General features: G+C 37.8%; 1 protein-coding gene across 1 annotated transcript in view; it reads left to right on the top strand.

Moving 5' to 3' along the window:
- The window catches only part of MGAT4D (MGAT4 family member D), a 64,332-nt gene that overhangs the window by 3,581 nt on the left and 47,421 nt on the right, over window positions 1-13,330 (top strand). The window contains exon 2 of the mRNA XM_012805387.2: window positions 12,645-12,803. Within this exon, the coding sequence (XP_012660841.2) occupies window positions 12,645-12,803 (159 nt within the window). The remainder of the gene's footprint in view (window positions 1-12,644; window positions 12,804-13,330) is intronic.

The following is a 13,330-nucleotide window of genomic DNA, read 5'->3' as shown; positions in this document are numbered from 1 at the left end:
ATGTGTGAGCTGGTTAAGTCCCAGTCAAAGTATTGACTGGCAGTTGGATATATCAGCGTGGGTCAAGATTGGCAGTATGAACTTGAGAACTATCAGCCTATGGTATTCTAAGCCCTAAGATTGCGTGAGATCACCCAGGAGTAGATGAGAAGTTCCAAACAGTAAGCCCAGGGAATCTCAATATTTCAAAGTTGAAGAAAAACTCAAACCCTGAGAGACCCAAGCCAAGAAGGTACTTCAAGGAGGAGAATGTGACAGCGCCAAATAATTCTGAGAGAAAAAAGCCATCTCACCCACCGTGCTTGAAGTCACATGACTGAGGAATGCAGGAGCAGCACCTTGACCTCCAGTAGGCTTCATCCCAGGCAACCAGACAGGAATTTAGATGCCATTTTGCCAGTGCATATTCTGTCGTGGACAACCAGTGTCCTGCTTTGCAAGGGTCATAGGGTAGTTATAAGTGCATAAGCCCATGTGGGGCAAATAACAGATCCCAGAGTTTTATCTTTGAGAGTGTGTTTCCTAGGTAATGCAGCCACTCCAGGGGCCCCTGGTCATCTGCTAGCTGCTGTCCTTAGAAGAGCCAGAACTTACTTGCCACTCTGCTGCTGCCACCGCCTAAACCTCTGACACTCCACCAAGGCTGGCAGTTGGTGGGTAAGCCAGCAAAAACAGAACTACTACCTCCTTGTACACACCCTATAACCTGCCACAACTGCCTCCCCTTAGCAAAGTGTGTTGAGTACTGCTGGCAATACTGGGGAGTTGGGGACAAGTAACAGACTTACTTTTGATTATCACAAAGAGAATTTAGAAAGGCTTACAGAGACCAAGTATCAACTGATACAATTTTTAGAAAGTCCAGGAAGAAGGAAAACTAGACAGCATGTTATATAGGGACACATATAAATGTGATATAAATTATATTCTAAAAAGCAAAGAAATTATGAACAGATACAACTTGGGAAAGTATTGTAGTGACATCATGAGATGGGGCAGGAAAGGAGTCACTGATGGGAGGAGAGGCATCGGGTGATGTTCCAGTTATTAGCCTGGGTGACCGGCTGCCTGTATTCATTTCACATTCCCCTCCAGAGCTTACTTATGCATTATGTGTTTTCTCTTGTGTGCATACAATGCTTGAAACTGAATGAACTTGTACAGTGGGAATACGGAAGCAGGAAAACAGTAATGATAGGCACACAGTACCAAATTTCCTTGAGAATGGAGAAAAAGGATGCATTTGAAAATGTTCTAAAATGAATGAATATATATGTAATTGGTTTATTAATCTGACTTGTTGGGATATAAATATGAATGAGTTTTTAATTTTTCCAATAATTGCTCAGATTATTTCCCTCTTCTGCTTAGCCATAGAGTTCATAGCGATAGTGAAGCCTTATTCTATTGTATTTTAGGTCACTTTTAGTTATTTAAATTGTCTCTCTCCTGTTTTTAAAGACCCTCTCCCACTCTTTTTAAAACTTTATTCTCATAGTTAAGTAAAATCTTTCCTTTCCTTTCCTTGCGTATGATTCTAGGAAAATGGAATGGCAGGGAAGAAAATGATCAGCTCTTGGACATTTCTTCCTTATTCATGTAAAACTCCCCAAACCTTAATAAGCCGAACAATTATCTTGTTTCACTCTTAATATAGTAATCAGGAATTCAGTAAGAGCTCTCTGGGCAGTTTGGCTATGATCTGAAGGGCGTTTGGGGCTGGAGGCTCTACTGCTAAGCAGTCTTTGTCACTGACAAGTCTGGCGTCTCTCACTCCTCTACCCATGTGGTGGTTCATCCTCCAAAGCCTCTCCACATGGCTCCACAATACTCTCAGGGTATTGTACATTTAGCAAAATTGCACTTTGTTTTTTCTTTATTTCCTGGGTTTTTTGTTTGTTTGTTTGTTTTGTTTTTTTAACAAAGCCACTGTCAGCTTTCAAAAGGCAGGCAATGGAAACTGTCAAGGCTGTCTCCCAAACCGTTATTGCATTATTTTGTTGTGCTCTACTTGTGAAAGCAGTGGCAGGGAATACCAAATTTCAAGGGGTGGAGAACTCTTGCTGCGAGGAATTCTTTTGCCTGTGAGGTGAGCCTTTGCAGGTGACCTGCAATATTCACTTGGGCCACACATCTTTGCCACTTCAAGCTGCATGCCTACAGGATGTTTCACAGATATCTCCTCTTGGCCTAGCAGCTTCTCTCCTCTCTGCTGCTCCTTTTCATCTTACACCCAAACTTTATTTCTTGTGTCTCTATTTGTCAGTAGAAGGAAAGCATCCTTATCCCCAACCAAAAGGGAGAGTGATATATATATGTGTATCACATACATGTATATATGAATGATATTTATACACTTACACACATGTACATACGTACACACATTCCCAAGGTGTATCACCTTGTGGGAATATGCAACAAAATGCATCGTTATTATTGTCCATGGAGCAGAAAAGGGGCTCCCAGGTATAGCTCAAATTCAGCAGAATCCAAGGTCCAAGTGTGAGCTATTCAACAGAATTACTGAAATGTCCTGTGGAATTTAGACGAAATGTAGAACAATAGCTCGTGCCAGCAATGACAAGAAAAGGCAAGGGGTGGGGAGGTAAATGGAGTTAAACTGAATTAAACTTGTAGCACCATTAAGGAGTATTTGTATTAGACTATAATCAGTCAAGGATTCGTACTGAAATCTCTAGTCAAACCACAAAAATAATAGTAAAATAGCATGTAACTAGCTCATCAATGATATGAAGTGCTCCGAAAAAGAAATTAATATGTTTTCTGATTATATATACAGTGTAAAATAAAACCTAAACTGAGGACTATTATAAGAGCTATATTTAAATTTTAAAGACAGAAGTTTTGGAAGGAAAGGATAAAAACTATATACTTGCAAACCTGAGCCAAAAGAATGTAGATACATTAGTATCAGCAAAGCAGATTCTAAAGCAAAGTGCAATATACATGTTGACTAGACATAAAAAATGTCACTGGCAATCAAGACAATGCAAGTTAAACACATGAGCTACCATTTCATAGCACTCTGATTTTTAAGTTAAGAAATCAGACATTTGGCTGGGCATGCTGGCTCACGCCTATAATTCCAGTACTTTGGGAGGCTGAGGCGGGTGGATTGCTTGAGCTCAGGAGTTTGAGATTAGCCTGGGGAAGAGCAAGACCCCTGTCTCTTCTAAAAATAGAAAAACAAAAACAAAAACAAAAACTAACCTGGTGTTGTGGTGGGAACCTATAGACCCAGCTACATGAGAGGCTGAGACAAGAGGATCCCTTCAGCCCAAAAGTTTGAGGGTGCTGTGAGTTATGACACCCCAGCACTCTACCCAGGGTGACAGAGTGAGACTCCGTCTTAAAAAAAAAAAAAGAAAAGAAAAAAGAAAGAAAAGAAAGAAATGAGACATTTGGTAAGGATATGGAACTTGAGGAATTCACTCAAACTTCCCTTAAAAGAGTATCTGAGGTTGCACAATTAAGTTAAGGAACTCATTCTAGAGAAAGTGCTACGTACCTCCTTGCTGAATATCACTATGGTCACCTTCGATGTCCTCCCTTTGGTCCTCCCTTAGGCACTGATGCCAGCACCTAGTCAACCCTTCAAAGCACTTTCGGCTAACTTAATTGTCGGACCTCATACAGTGATTGCTCTAATGGATATTCCAGAAAGTGAGCTCCAAAATTGCTTTGAAGGAAGGTAATGAGTGATGAATGCACAATTCAGGATTCTGATTATCTAGGCATGAAGAAGAAGAGGAATTTCTAGGATCTAGGAAGGAAATGGATAGGATATCTGAGGCTAAGGTAGTTGGTGGTGGGTTCATAGATATTCCTTTTTTATTATTTCCTTTAAACTGTTGACTATATTTTTTATAATGTCTATTTCACAATAAAATGTATCACAGAGAGGGCCACTCCTAGGGAAGTTAAAGGACTTGATACATGAATGATTTGATCATGCAAAACATACATGTGGAGAAGTAATCTGGAACGTATCTTATGTTTTTAATTTTATCTCCCACTAGCTGCCTCAGATATTCTTTCTTTGGGACCACACTGGGGACAAGTAAGTGAATAATAAGCTTAACAGGGCTTGCCAATGCCCCATCGTGCCATCATGCCATCATGCCTTTGGGCTTCTTTTTGCCCATTTAATGAATTACACACCTTCCCCTGGACGTACCACACCATTTCATTCTCTGAGCATCTACGCTAGCTTTTTCTTAGACTGGAATGCCCTTCCCTGCCTTTTGCTCTTTGGCAAAATTTTTTACATTCTCCGAGTTCTCAAATCTTCCCTCTTCTCTGAAACCTTCCATGCCTGCCTCTCCCACTCCTCAGTCCCTGAGAATTAATCATTCCTGCTTCCCTTTGCCTGTCATACTTTGAAGATAATTCCATACTATAATTACTAGTATAAATATGTGATCCTTTCTCCTATCCTTTGTAACATAATTATTAGTTAATTTAGAGTAGAAACCTGATTTTATCTGTGTTTGTTTACCTATTACATGCCACATGGTAAGTATTCAGTGGAAGAAGAAAGGAATGTCTCAGCATGCTTCTCGTGACTGGAAGTGATCAGTGAATGAAATAAGTCAGGTCAGGACATGTTTCATAGCATGTGGTATAGGACTTTGTGATGAAGGCAAGTAGTTTGGACCTTAGTCAGTAGGCATTTGGAAAACCATTTCTAGATTTTGAGCAGTATTTCCTGAAGATTAATTCTGGATTGGAGGTGACAGACCATTTAAGAGGCAATTATAATAGTGCAGCTAAAGGCAATAAAGTCTGAACTGTGTTACTATCAAAGATGACAAAACACTTAAAGAAGGCTGGCCTCTAGGGGTTCACACCTGAACTCCTGCCAGCCTGAGCAAGAGGCTCTTTACTAAAAATAGATAAAATTAGCCAGATATGGTAATGGGTGCCTGTAGTCCCAGCTACACGGAAGGCTGAGGCAAAAAGATCACTTAAGCCCAGGAGTTTGAGGTTGCAGTGAGCTATGATGATGTCACTGTACTCTACCTGGGGGCAACAGAGCAACATTCAATCTCAAAACAAAACAAAATAAACAAAATAAAACATAATTAAAGAAGGCTATAACAGTAGTCTAATGTGCATACCATTCAATTTGGTGGTAATCTTAGTTAAAGGTACATTCTGATTCTGTAGGCCTGGGTTGAGACAAGAAATATTACATTTCTTGCAAGATCACAGCTGATGCCAGAGATTTGCACTATCTATCCAACATGGCAGCTTCCTAGCTAAGATGCTATCAAGTACTTGAAATGCAAGCAGTGAGCACAATTTCACTTCATTTTATTTTAAGTGGTTTAAATTTACAATTAATAACTGAAGTAGTACAAAATATTTCTTCATTAAGCAAAACTTTGTTGTGCTATGAAGTTTTAGGTAGGACTGTACTAGATCTCTGTAATTATTAAAATTTAAAGAAATAAATCAAGGGGGTCCAAATAGAGAAAGAAGAGATCAAACTATCACTCTTTGCTGACAATATGATTTTATATCTAGAAAACTCCAATTATTCAGCTGAGATAATCCTGGAATAGATTGATAAATTCAGCAAAGTCTCAGGGTAGAAAATTAGTGCATACAAATCAGTAGCTTTCATGTATGCCCACAAGAGTCAAGCTGAGAATCAAGTCAAAGACACAATACCTTTCACAGTAGCAACAAAGAAAATAAAATACATAGGAAAGTATTTAACAAAGGAGGTGAAAGACCTCTATGGGTAGAATTATGAAACACTAAAGAAAGAAATTGCGGAAGGTGTTAACAGCTGGAAAAATATACCATGCTCATGAATTGACAGAATCAACATCGTTAAAATGGCTATTCTACCCAAAGGGATTTACAGATTCAATGCAATTTCCACTAAAATACCAATGCTGTTTTTCTAGAATAAATAGTTCTACACTTCATATAGAACAAGGAAATACCCCAAATAGACAATGCAACCTTGCATAATAAGGACAGAGCAGGAGGTATCACTTCACCAGACTTCAAGGTATAATACAGGGCTATGGCCATATAATACAGGGCTATGTTTTTGTACTGGCACAAACACAGAGACAGACCTATGGATCAGAACAGAGAACCCAGAAATGAAATCGTCCTCATGTTTCCATCTAATTTTTGACAAAACAGATAAAAACATATGCTGGGGAAAATAATCCCTGTTCAATAAATGGTGCTGGGAAAACTGGATAGCCACACATAAAAGACTGATACAGGATCTGCACCTCTTACCACTCACAACAATTAACTCATGGTTGATAAAAGGCAGGAAACTATAAAATTTCTGGAAGAAAATATTGGAAAACTCTTATAGGCATTAGCCTAGGTGAGGAGTTCAATCATAGCAACAACAAATAAATAAATAGGGCAGCCAAGGACACAACCAAAAGAGCAAATAGACAACCCACAGAATGGGAGAAAATATTCACATGCTTGTGCATCTGATAAAGGACTGATAACCAGAATCTATAAATAACTCAAGCAAATCAGCAAGAAACAACCAACAACCCCATGAAAAAGTGGGCAAAAGACATGAATGGAATCTTTTCAAATGAAGATATACTCATGAAAAAATGCTCAGCATCTCTAATCATTAGGGAAATGCAAATCAAAACCACAATGAGATAGCACCTGACTCTAATGAGAATAGCTTGGATTAAAAAGTCCCCAAACAAAAGCCTCTGGGGAAAGGGGAGAGAGAGGGGAGGGGAAGGGGGAGGATGGGTGGAGGGAGGGTGGTTGGCAGGACCACACCTATGGTTCATCTTATAAGGGTACATGTGAATTTTTCTAAATGTAGAATATAAATGTCTTAACACAATAAGTAAGAGGATGCCATGAAGGCTATGTTAACTAGTTTGATGAAAGTATTTCAAATTGTATATAAAACCAGCACACTGTACCCCATGACTACATTAATGTACACAGCTATGATTTAATAAAAAAATAAAAAAATAAGTCCCAAAACAACAGATGCTGGTGTGGATGCAGAGAAAAAGGAACTCTTATACACGGTTGGTGGGACTGCACACTAGTATAACCTGTATAGAAAATTGTATGTAGATACCTACTTCAAAGAACTTCAAGTAGACCAGCAATCCCACTGCTATACTAAAAGGGAAAAAGTCATTTTATAAAAAGGGCACTGGCATTCAAACATTCCTAGCAGTATAATTCACAGTCACAAAGGAGTGGAAACAACACTAGTACCCACCAATACATGAATGGAATAATAAAATGTGGTATATGCCTACCATGGAGTACTACTCAGCCGTAAAAACGAATGGTGATTTAGTATCTTTTGTGACAATCTGGATGGAATTGGAAATCATTCTTCTAGGTGACACATCACAAAAATGAAGAAACAAATACATGTGCTTATTACCAAATTGGAACTAATGGATCAACACTTAAGTGCACACAGGGAAGTGAATCTCAATGAAAATCAAGCTGGGAGGAGGGGGATGGTTAAATTCACACCTACGGGGTACAGTGCTCCCTCTCTGGGTAAAGGACAGATATAACTTTGGCTCAATCTGCACAAAAACAAAGCATATAAACAAAACATGTGTACCTCCTAATCTGAAATTTAAAAAAAAAAGCATCTGAATCAAGATATGCTGTAAGTGTAATATAAATGAAGGATTTAGGCTCGGCGCCTGTGGTTCAAGCGGCTAAGGCGCCAGCCACATACACCTAAGGTGGCGGGTTCGAATCCCCAGCCCGGGCCCGCCAAACAACAATGATGGCTGCAACCAAAAAATGGCCAGGCGTTGTGGCGGATGCCTGTGGTCCCAGCTATTTGGGAGGCTGAGGCAAGAGACTCGCTTGAGCCCAGAAGTTGGAGGTTGCTGTGAGTGTGATGCCATGGCACTCTACCCAGGGGGATAGCTTGAGGCTCCGTCTCAAAAATAAAAAAATAAAAATAAAATAAAATAAAAAATAAATGAAGGATTTATAATATGTAGTACAAAAAAAGAATAAGATGTCCCATTGGTTATTTCTATGCCTAAATAAAATTTTGGATATCTCAGGTGAAGTGAAATATATCATTTAAATTACTTTCATTTGTTTCCTTTTACTTTTTAAAATGTGGCTACTAGAAAAATTAAAATTACAGATGTGCGGGTGGTGCCTATGGCTCAAAGGAGTATGGCACTGGCCCCATATGCTGGAGGTGGCTGGTTCAAATCCAGCCCCAGCCAAAAACTGAAAAAAAAAAATTACAGATGTGGCTTGGTTTTCATTTCTACTGGAACATGGTGCCTTGGATTTCTGCTGTTAGAAGCAAGGATCATTGGCACTTAGGATCTCACCTGAAACCTCTTCTTACAGGCAGAAAAGTTACATTGGCCCATTGTGCACATGGACTGGTGTTTTTCTTTACTATTTCACTACAAAGATGCTCAATAGACTCAGAGCATCTAATTATTTATTTCAAACCTTTGCAAAGTTTTATAACATTTCATCTTCTCGAAATACCTGAACAAATATGCAAATGATATAAATGAATTAAATCAAATATTGCTGCATGAATTATCAGAGAAGAATGTACCAGAAAAAGATCTAAGATTAGAGGTTATGTTCTTTAACATTTTCTTGTGGTTGTTTCTGTATATGTTGCTCCCTCTAGAGAAAACTCTTTCTTTTCATGTTTACCTAATTGATCCCTCAGAGACTGACGTACCATGTGGAAACCCAGATATGTTGCATCACCCATGATATATCAACCTGAAACACATGAACCATTTTGCAAAGAGAATATTACCCGGGAAACCCTAATAACATGGGTTTATGCTTGTTAAACTACATCTACTTCTGAAAGTTGTAAACATCCTCAAATTGTATTCAACTGCATGGATATTTAAGGTTTGGTTGGTTAGGTGCGGTTCTATTGATTAAAGAATTAAGAATCAACAAAATCAGTTTAAAGACAAATCCATTGATTCATTTGTTCATTCATTCGGCATACATTTTGGTAAGAGCTGAGCTATATGCCAGCCACTGTTTCAGGCATTTGGAATTTAGTAGTAAGAAAGCCAAAGTCCTTGCTTCTCTCACACTTACGTTCTAGAGAATGACATAAAAACAGTAAACACGTAATACAGAGTCAGATAGTGATAAATTATTTTTTAAAAAAGGATAAGGGAAGAAAGAGGGCGTGCTATGTCACATGGGATGGTAGACTGCACTTCTCTGAGGCAGTGATGTCCTAGCAGAAAACGGAAGGAAATTAGAACATTGCAGGAGTCAAAGCCCTAAATTGGAGCGTGTTCCTGTGAGAAACGGCGAGGAGGCCAGTGTGGCTGGAGCTGGGCTTCCTCAGACGGAGGTAGGAAGCGTAGGAAATGAGGCCAGAGAAGAACCCGGGGCTTTGAGGGGCATGGTTAGGACTTGGTTATTTTTCTAAGTATGATGAGAAAACTTTGGTGGGTTTTAAGCATTATTCAGCTTTTGCTACAGGCTACCCACTTGTGTGCTCTTGTTCATACAAGGCAGATGAATGAAAAAGTATTGGGTTTCAACCCAAATACATCACAATTACTTTTTTTTGAGACAGAGTCTCACTATGTCATCCTCGGTAGAGTGCTGTGGCATCACAGCTCACAGCAACCTCAAACTCTTGGGCTTAAGCGATTCTCTTGCCTCAGCTTTCCAAGTAGCTGGGACTACAGGTGCCCATCACAATGCCTGGCTATTTTTTGAGTGCAGTGGTCATTGTTTAGCAGGCCTGGGCTGGGCTTGAACCTGCCAGCTTCAGTGTATGTGGCTGGCACCCTACTCACTGAGCTACAGGTACCAAGCCGCAATTACTTTTACAGTTTTATATTTTTCCTTAATTTGTAAAAACATCCATCTGGAATTTATTGTCTTCTAAGCTATATCTTCTAAGCTTTTATTCCACCCAATCCTTTAGCCAATTTCTATTCTTTCCCTGCTCCCTGAAATATTATTTTCCTATATTCCTGTATCTTTAATAGCTTTCATTATATATTTTGAGATTTGACTATCTACTATAGGAAATTATTTTGTTTTCATCATAGATTATACCTTTTTTGGTATAAAACGAATCACTCTATCTAACTTGATATTGCTTTCCCTGAATTATTATATCTGACATTATATAATCAAGTGAGAAATAAAAGGAGGTTAAAATTTAATGTTTTAAGCAAAATATTAATAGTGGTTATCTCCAAGTAGTAGGATTACAATGGACTTTTCTCTTTTATGTAACTTTTATAAATTTGTAACCTATGTATTGCTTTTCTAATGATATGTCTAAATATTTTAACGAAGTAACCAAGGTAAGCTGCTTTGTACTCATTTTGTCTGGCAGTATCTAGCTCCTTTATGTTAGTTACAGTGCAAAAGTTCAAATGCGTCAATGTTAACAAGTACACAAAACAACAGTGGTTTAAATGAGCTAACAGGCTGATGTGGATTCTCCTCCTTTACTCATTGGAGGCTTTAGGTTCCTTCCAACTTGTTGCTTTTCATCTCTGGGGCACTGTTTTCATCAGCACGATAAAGGATGGGTCACTCTTGTCTATATTCCACCAGAGAAAGGAACAAAAAGAGAACAGAGAAAGAAGGAAGAAGGAAGGAAGGAAAGGCGGAAGGAAGGAAGGAAGGAAGGAAGGAAGGAAGGAAGGAAAGAAGGAAGGAAGGTTGGTTGGTCCCTCTAATATATCTCAAGGACCTAGAAAAAAGAGAACAAACTAAACCCTAAGTTAGTATAAGGAAGGAAGTAATAAAGATCAGAGAATAAATAAATGAAAAGACTAGGAAGACAGTACAAAATAATCAACAAATCTAAGAGTTGACATTTTGGAAAGATAAAATCTGCAAATCTTTAGCTAGACTAATTAAGAGAGAACCCTCAAATAAAATCAGAAATGAAAGAGGAGACATGACAATTGATACTACAGAAATATGAAAGATCATCAGAGACTACTATTAACAATTATATGCTAACAAACTGCATAACTTAGAAGAATGGATAAAATCCTAGACATATACCATCTACCAACAGTGAATCATGAATAAATAGAAAATCTGAACAGACCAATAACAAGTGAGGAAATTGAATTATTAATATAAAGCATCACATTAAAGAAGAACCAAGAACCTGATCAGTTTCATTGATTTTTCATGATTAAAAAAACCCCTCAGCCCAACTATGAAACTAATTTATAGCTTTCATATGAAAGCTATAACCCAATTATAGCTCAAGAATATGAGGAAAGGGGAAAAGGAGGGGAAGGGAGAGGGGAGGATGGGTGGAGGGAGGGTGATTGGTAGGACCACACCTATGGTTCATCTTATAAGGGTATGTGTGAATCTTTCTAAATGTAGAATATAAATGTCTTAACACAATAACTAAGAAAATGACATGAAGGCTATGTTAACCAGTTTGATGAAAATATTTCAGATTGTATATAGAACCAGCACACTGTACCCTATGACTGCATTAATGTACACAGCTATGATTTAATTTAAAAAAACTAAAAAAAAAAATAAAAAAGAATAAAATAAAAATTTAAAAACCCTCTCAATGAATTAATTACAGAAGAAATGTACCTAAAGAGATTAGGATGTTTGAAATGGAGATTATGGAAGCAAAGCAGTTATTACTAATGATTACAGTCTTTAAGGAATAAAAGAGAGAGTGACCAGTAGTCTAAATATGACTCCTGAGAGGAGTACTACTCAGCCATAAAAAATTAGTACCTTTTGCAATAATCTAGATGGAACTGGAGACCATTCACCTAAGTATCACAAGAATAGAAAAACAAACACTACATGTTCTCACTATTAGATTGGAACTGAAGGATCAGCACTCAATGTGCACCAATGGAAGTAAAACTCAACAGAAATCAAGAAAGTGGAAGGGAGGGGAGGAGATGGGTGAAAGCATATCTAACAGGAGCAATGTACCCTGTGTGGGTGATGGGCACACATAACTTTAACTCAAGCTGTACAAAAGCAATCCATGTAATCAAAACATTTGTATACCCATAATGTTCCAAAATAAAATAATATTCAGTAGTAAAATTGGGATCAGGATTTTACACCAGAGCTATCAGAACTCTTAAAAGAATACACTGTAATTTATTTAGCAGATCTCCTATTGTTGGCATTTAGGTTGTTTCCAATTTTCTTTATAATGATAAGTAATGCTACCTATGTTTACTATCCAGAGGCCAAGCCTGCATACATATTTCTGGTCATTTTCTTTGGATAATATATTAAGTAATTTTTTGTGAGTTTTCCTCTAACACAAATGTAATACATGCACATTATGGAAAATTTGGAAAACACAGAAGAGCACAAAGTAATAAAGCAATAAATCACCAATAATCTCACCTTCCACATATTGCTGTTTTTAACATTTTGTTCTTTCTTTTCAGGTTTTTGTATATGTACATATGCAGGCAATATTTGTACTTTATGTATGTAGCACATTATATATACATGTTTTTACATATAATATACCAATATTAAGCATATATTTTATATTTTTATTACCTATTGTATTAACATGTATAAACATGTATAAACATGTACATAAATATTTTCCCTTGCAGGTAATCAACTAATTAGTTGTAGAAACCATATTTCGGAGTTTAAGGAAAATATACTACGTTTAAAAAACAAAACTGAAAAACATAACGAAGAGCTGGTGGAAGCCCTGAAGCAAATAAAGTATGACAATACACAGAGAAAAAATGCATTAGAATACTCAGGTTTGTGCACCTTTCAATTTTGTGTATAGTGATTCGTTTGTTTCGTGTTTTGATTCTGGAAATTTAGATTCAAGACCTTTTGATTTTAGGGATTTCCTCCCTCCAAACGCAGCTAAATCAGTACTGGTTCTCTACTGTAAGATGTGCAAAAATCAGGTAAGAAACATCCCTGATAAATTTCCCCTCATCTTTCTGTGGTCTTCCTGTGTTTTCTGTCTGTGTGAATTGTAGCGCCAGCACCATCTGTGATCCATGTAGCTGATTCTGCCAGAAGCCTAAGCATCAACCTTCGTCGTCTCTCTCTTTCTCTCTCTCTCTTTCTCACATACTTCCATGGCAGTCAGTAAGCAAACTTATTGATTCATCATGCTATATATCTCACATATCTGCCCATATTTTCCATCACAGTCTCTACTAGTTAAGTCACCTTCATGCCTCATCCGAATGACTGGTAACATACTCCTAACTTTTCTTTCTCCCTAGTCTTGTTCTCACTGCCTCATCCGAATGACTGGTAACATACTCCT

This window comes from Otolemur garnettii, unplaced genomic scaffold (genome assembly GCF_000181295.1).
Source record: "Otolemur garnettii isolate 467f Iridium unplaced genomic scaffold, OtoGar3 scaffold00041, whole genome shotgun sequence".
In the NCBI taxonomy this organism is placed as follows: Eukaryota; Metazoa; Chordata; class Mammalia; order Primates; family Galagidae; genus Otolemur; species Otolemur garnettii.
The sequence above is the reverse complement of the archived record's forward strand: the minus strand, read 5'-3'. Positions and strand labels throughout refer to the sequence as shown.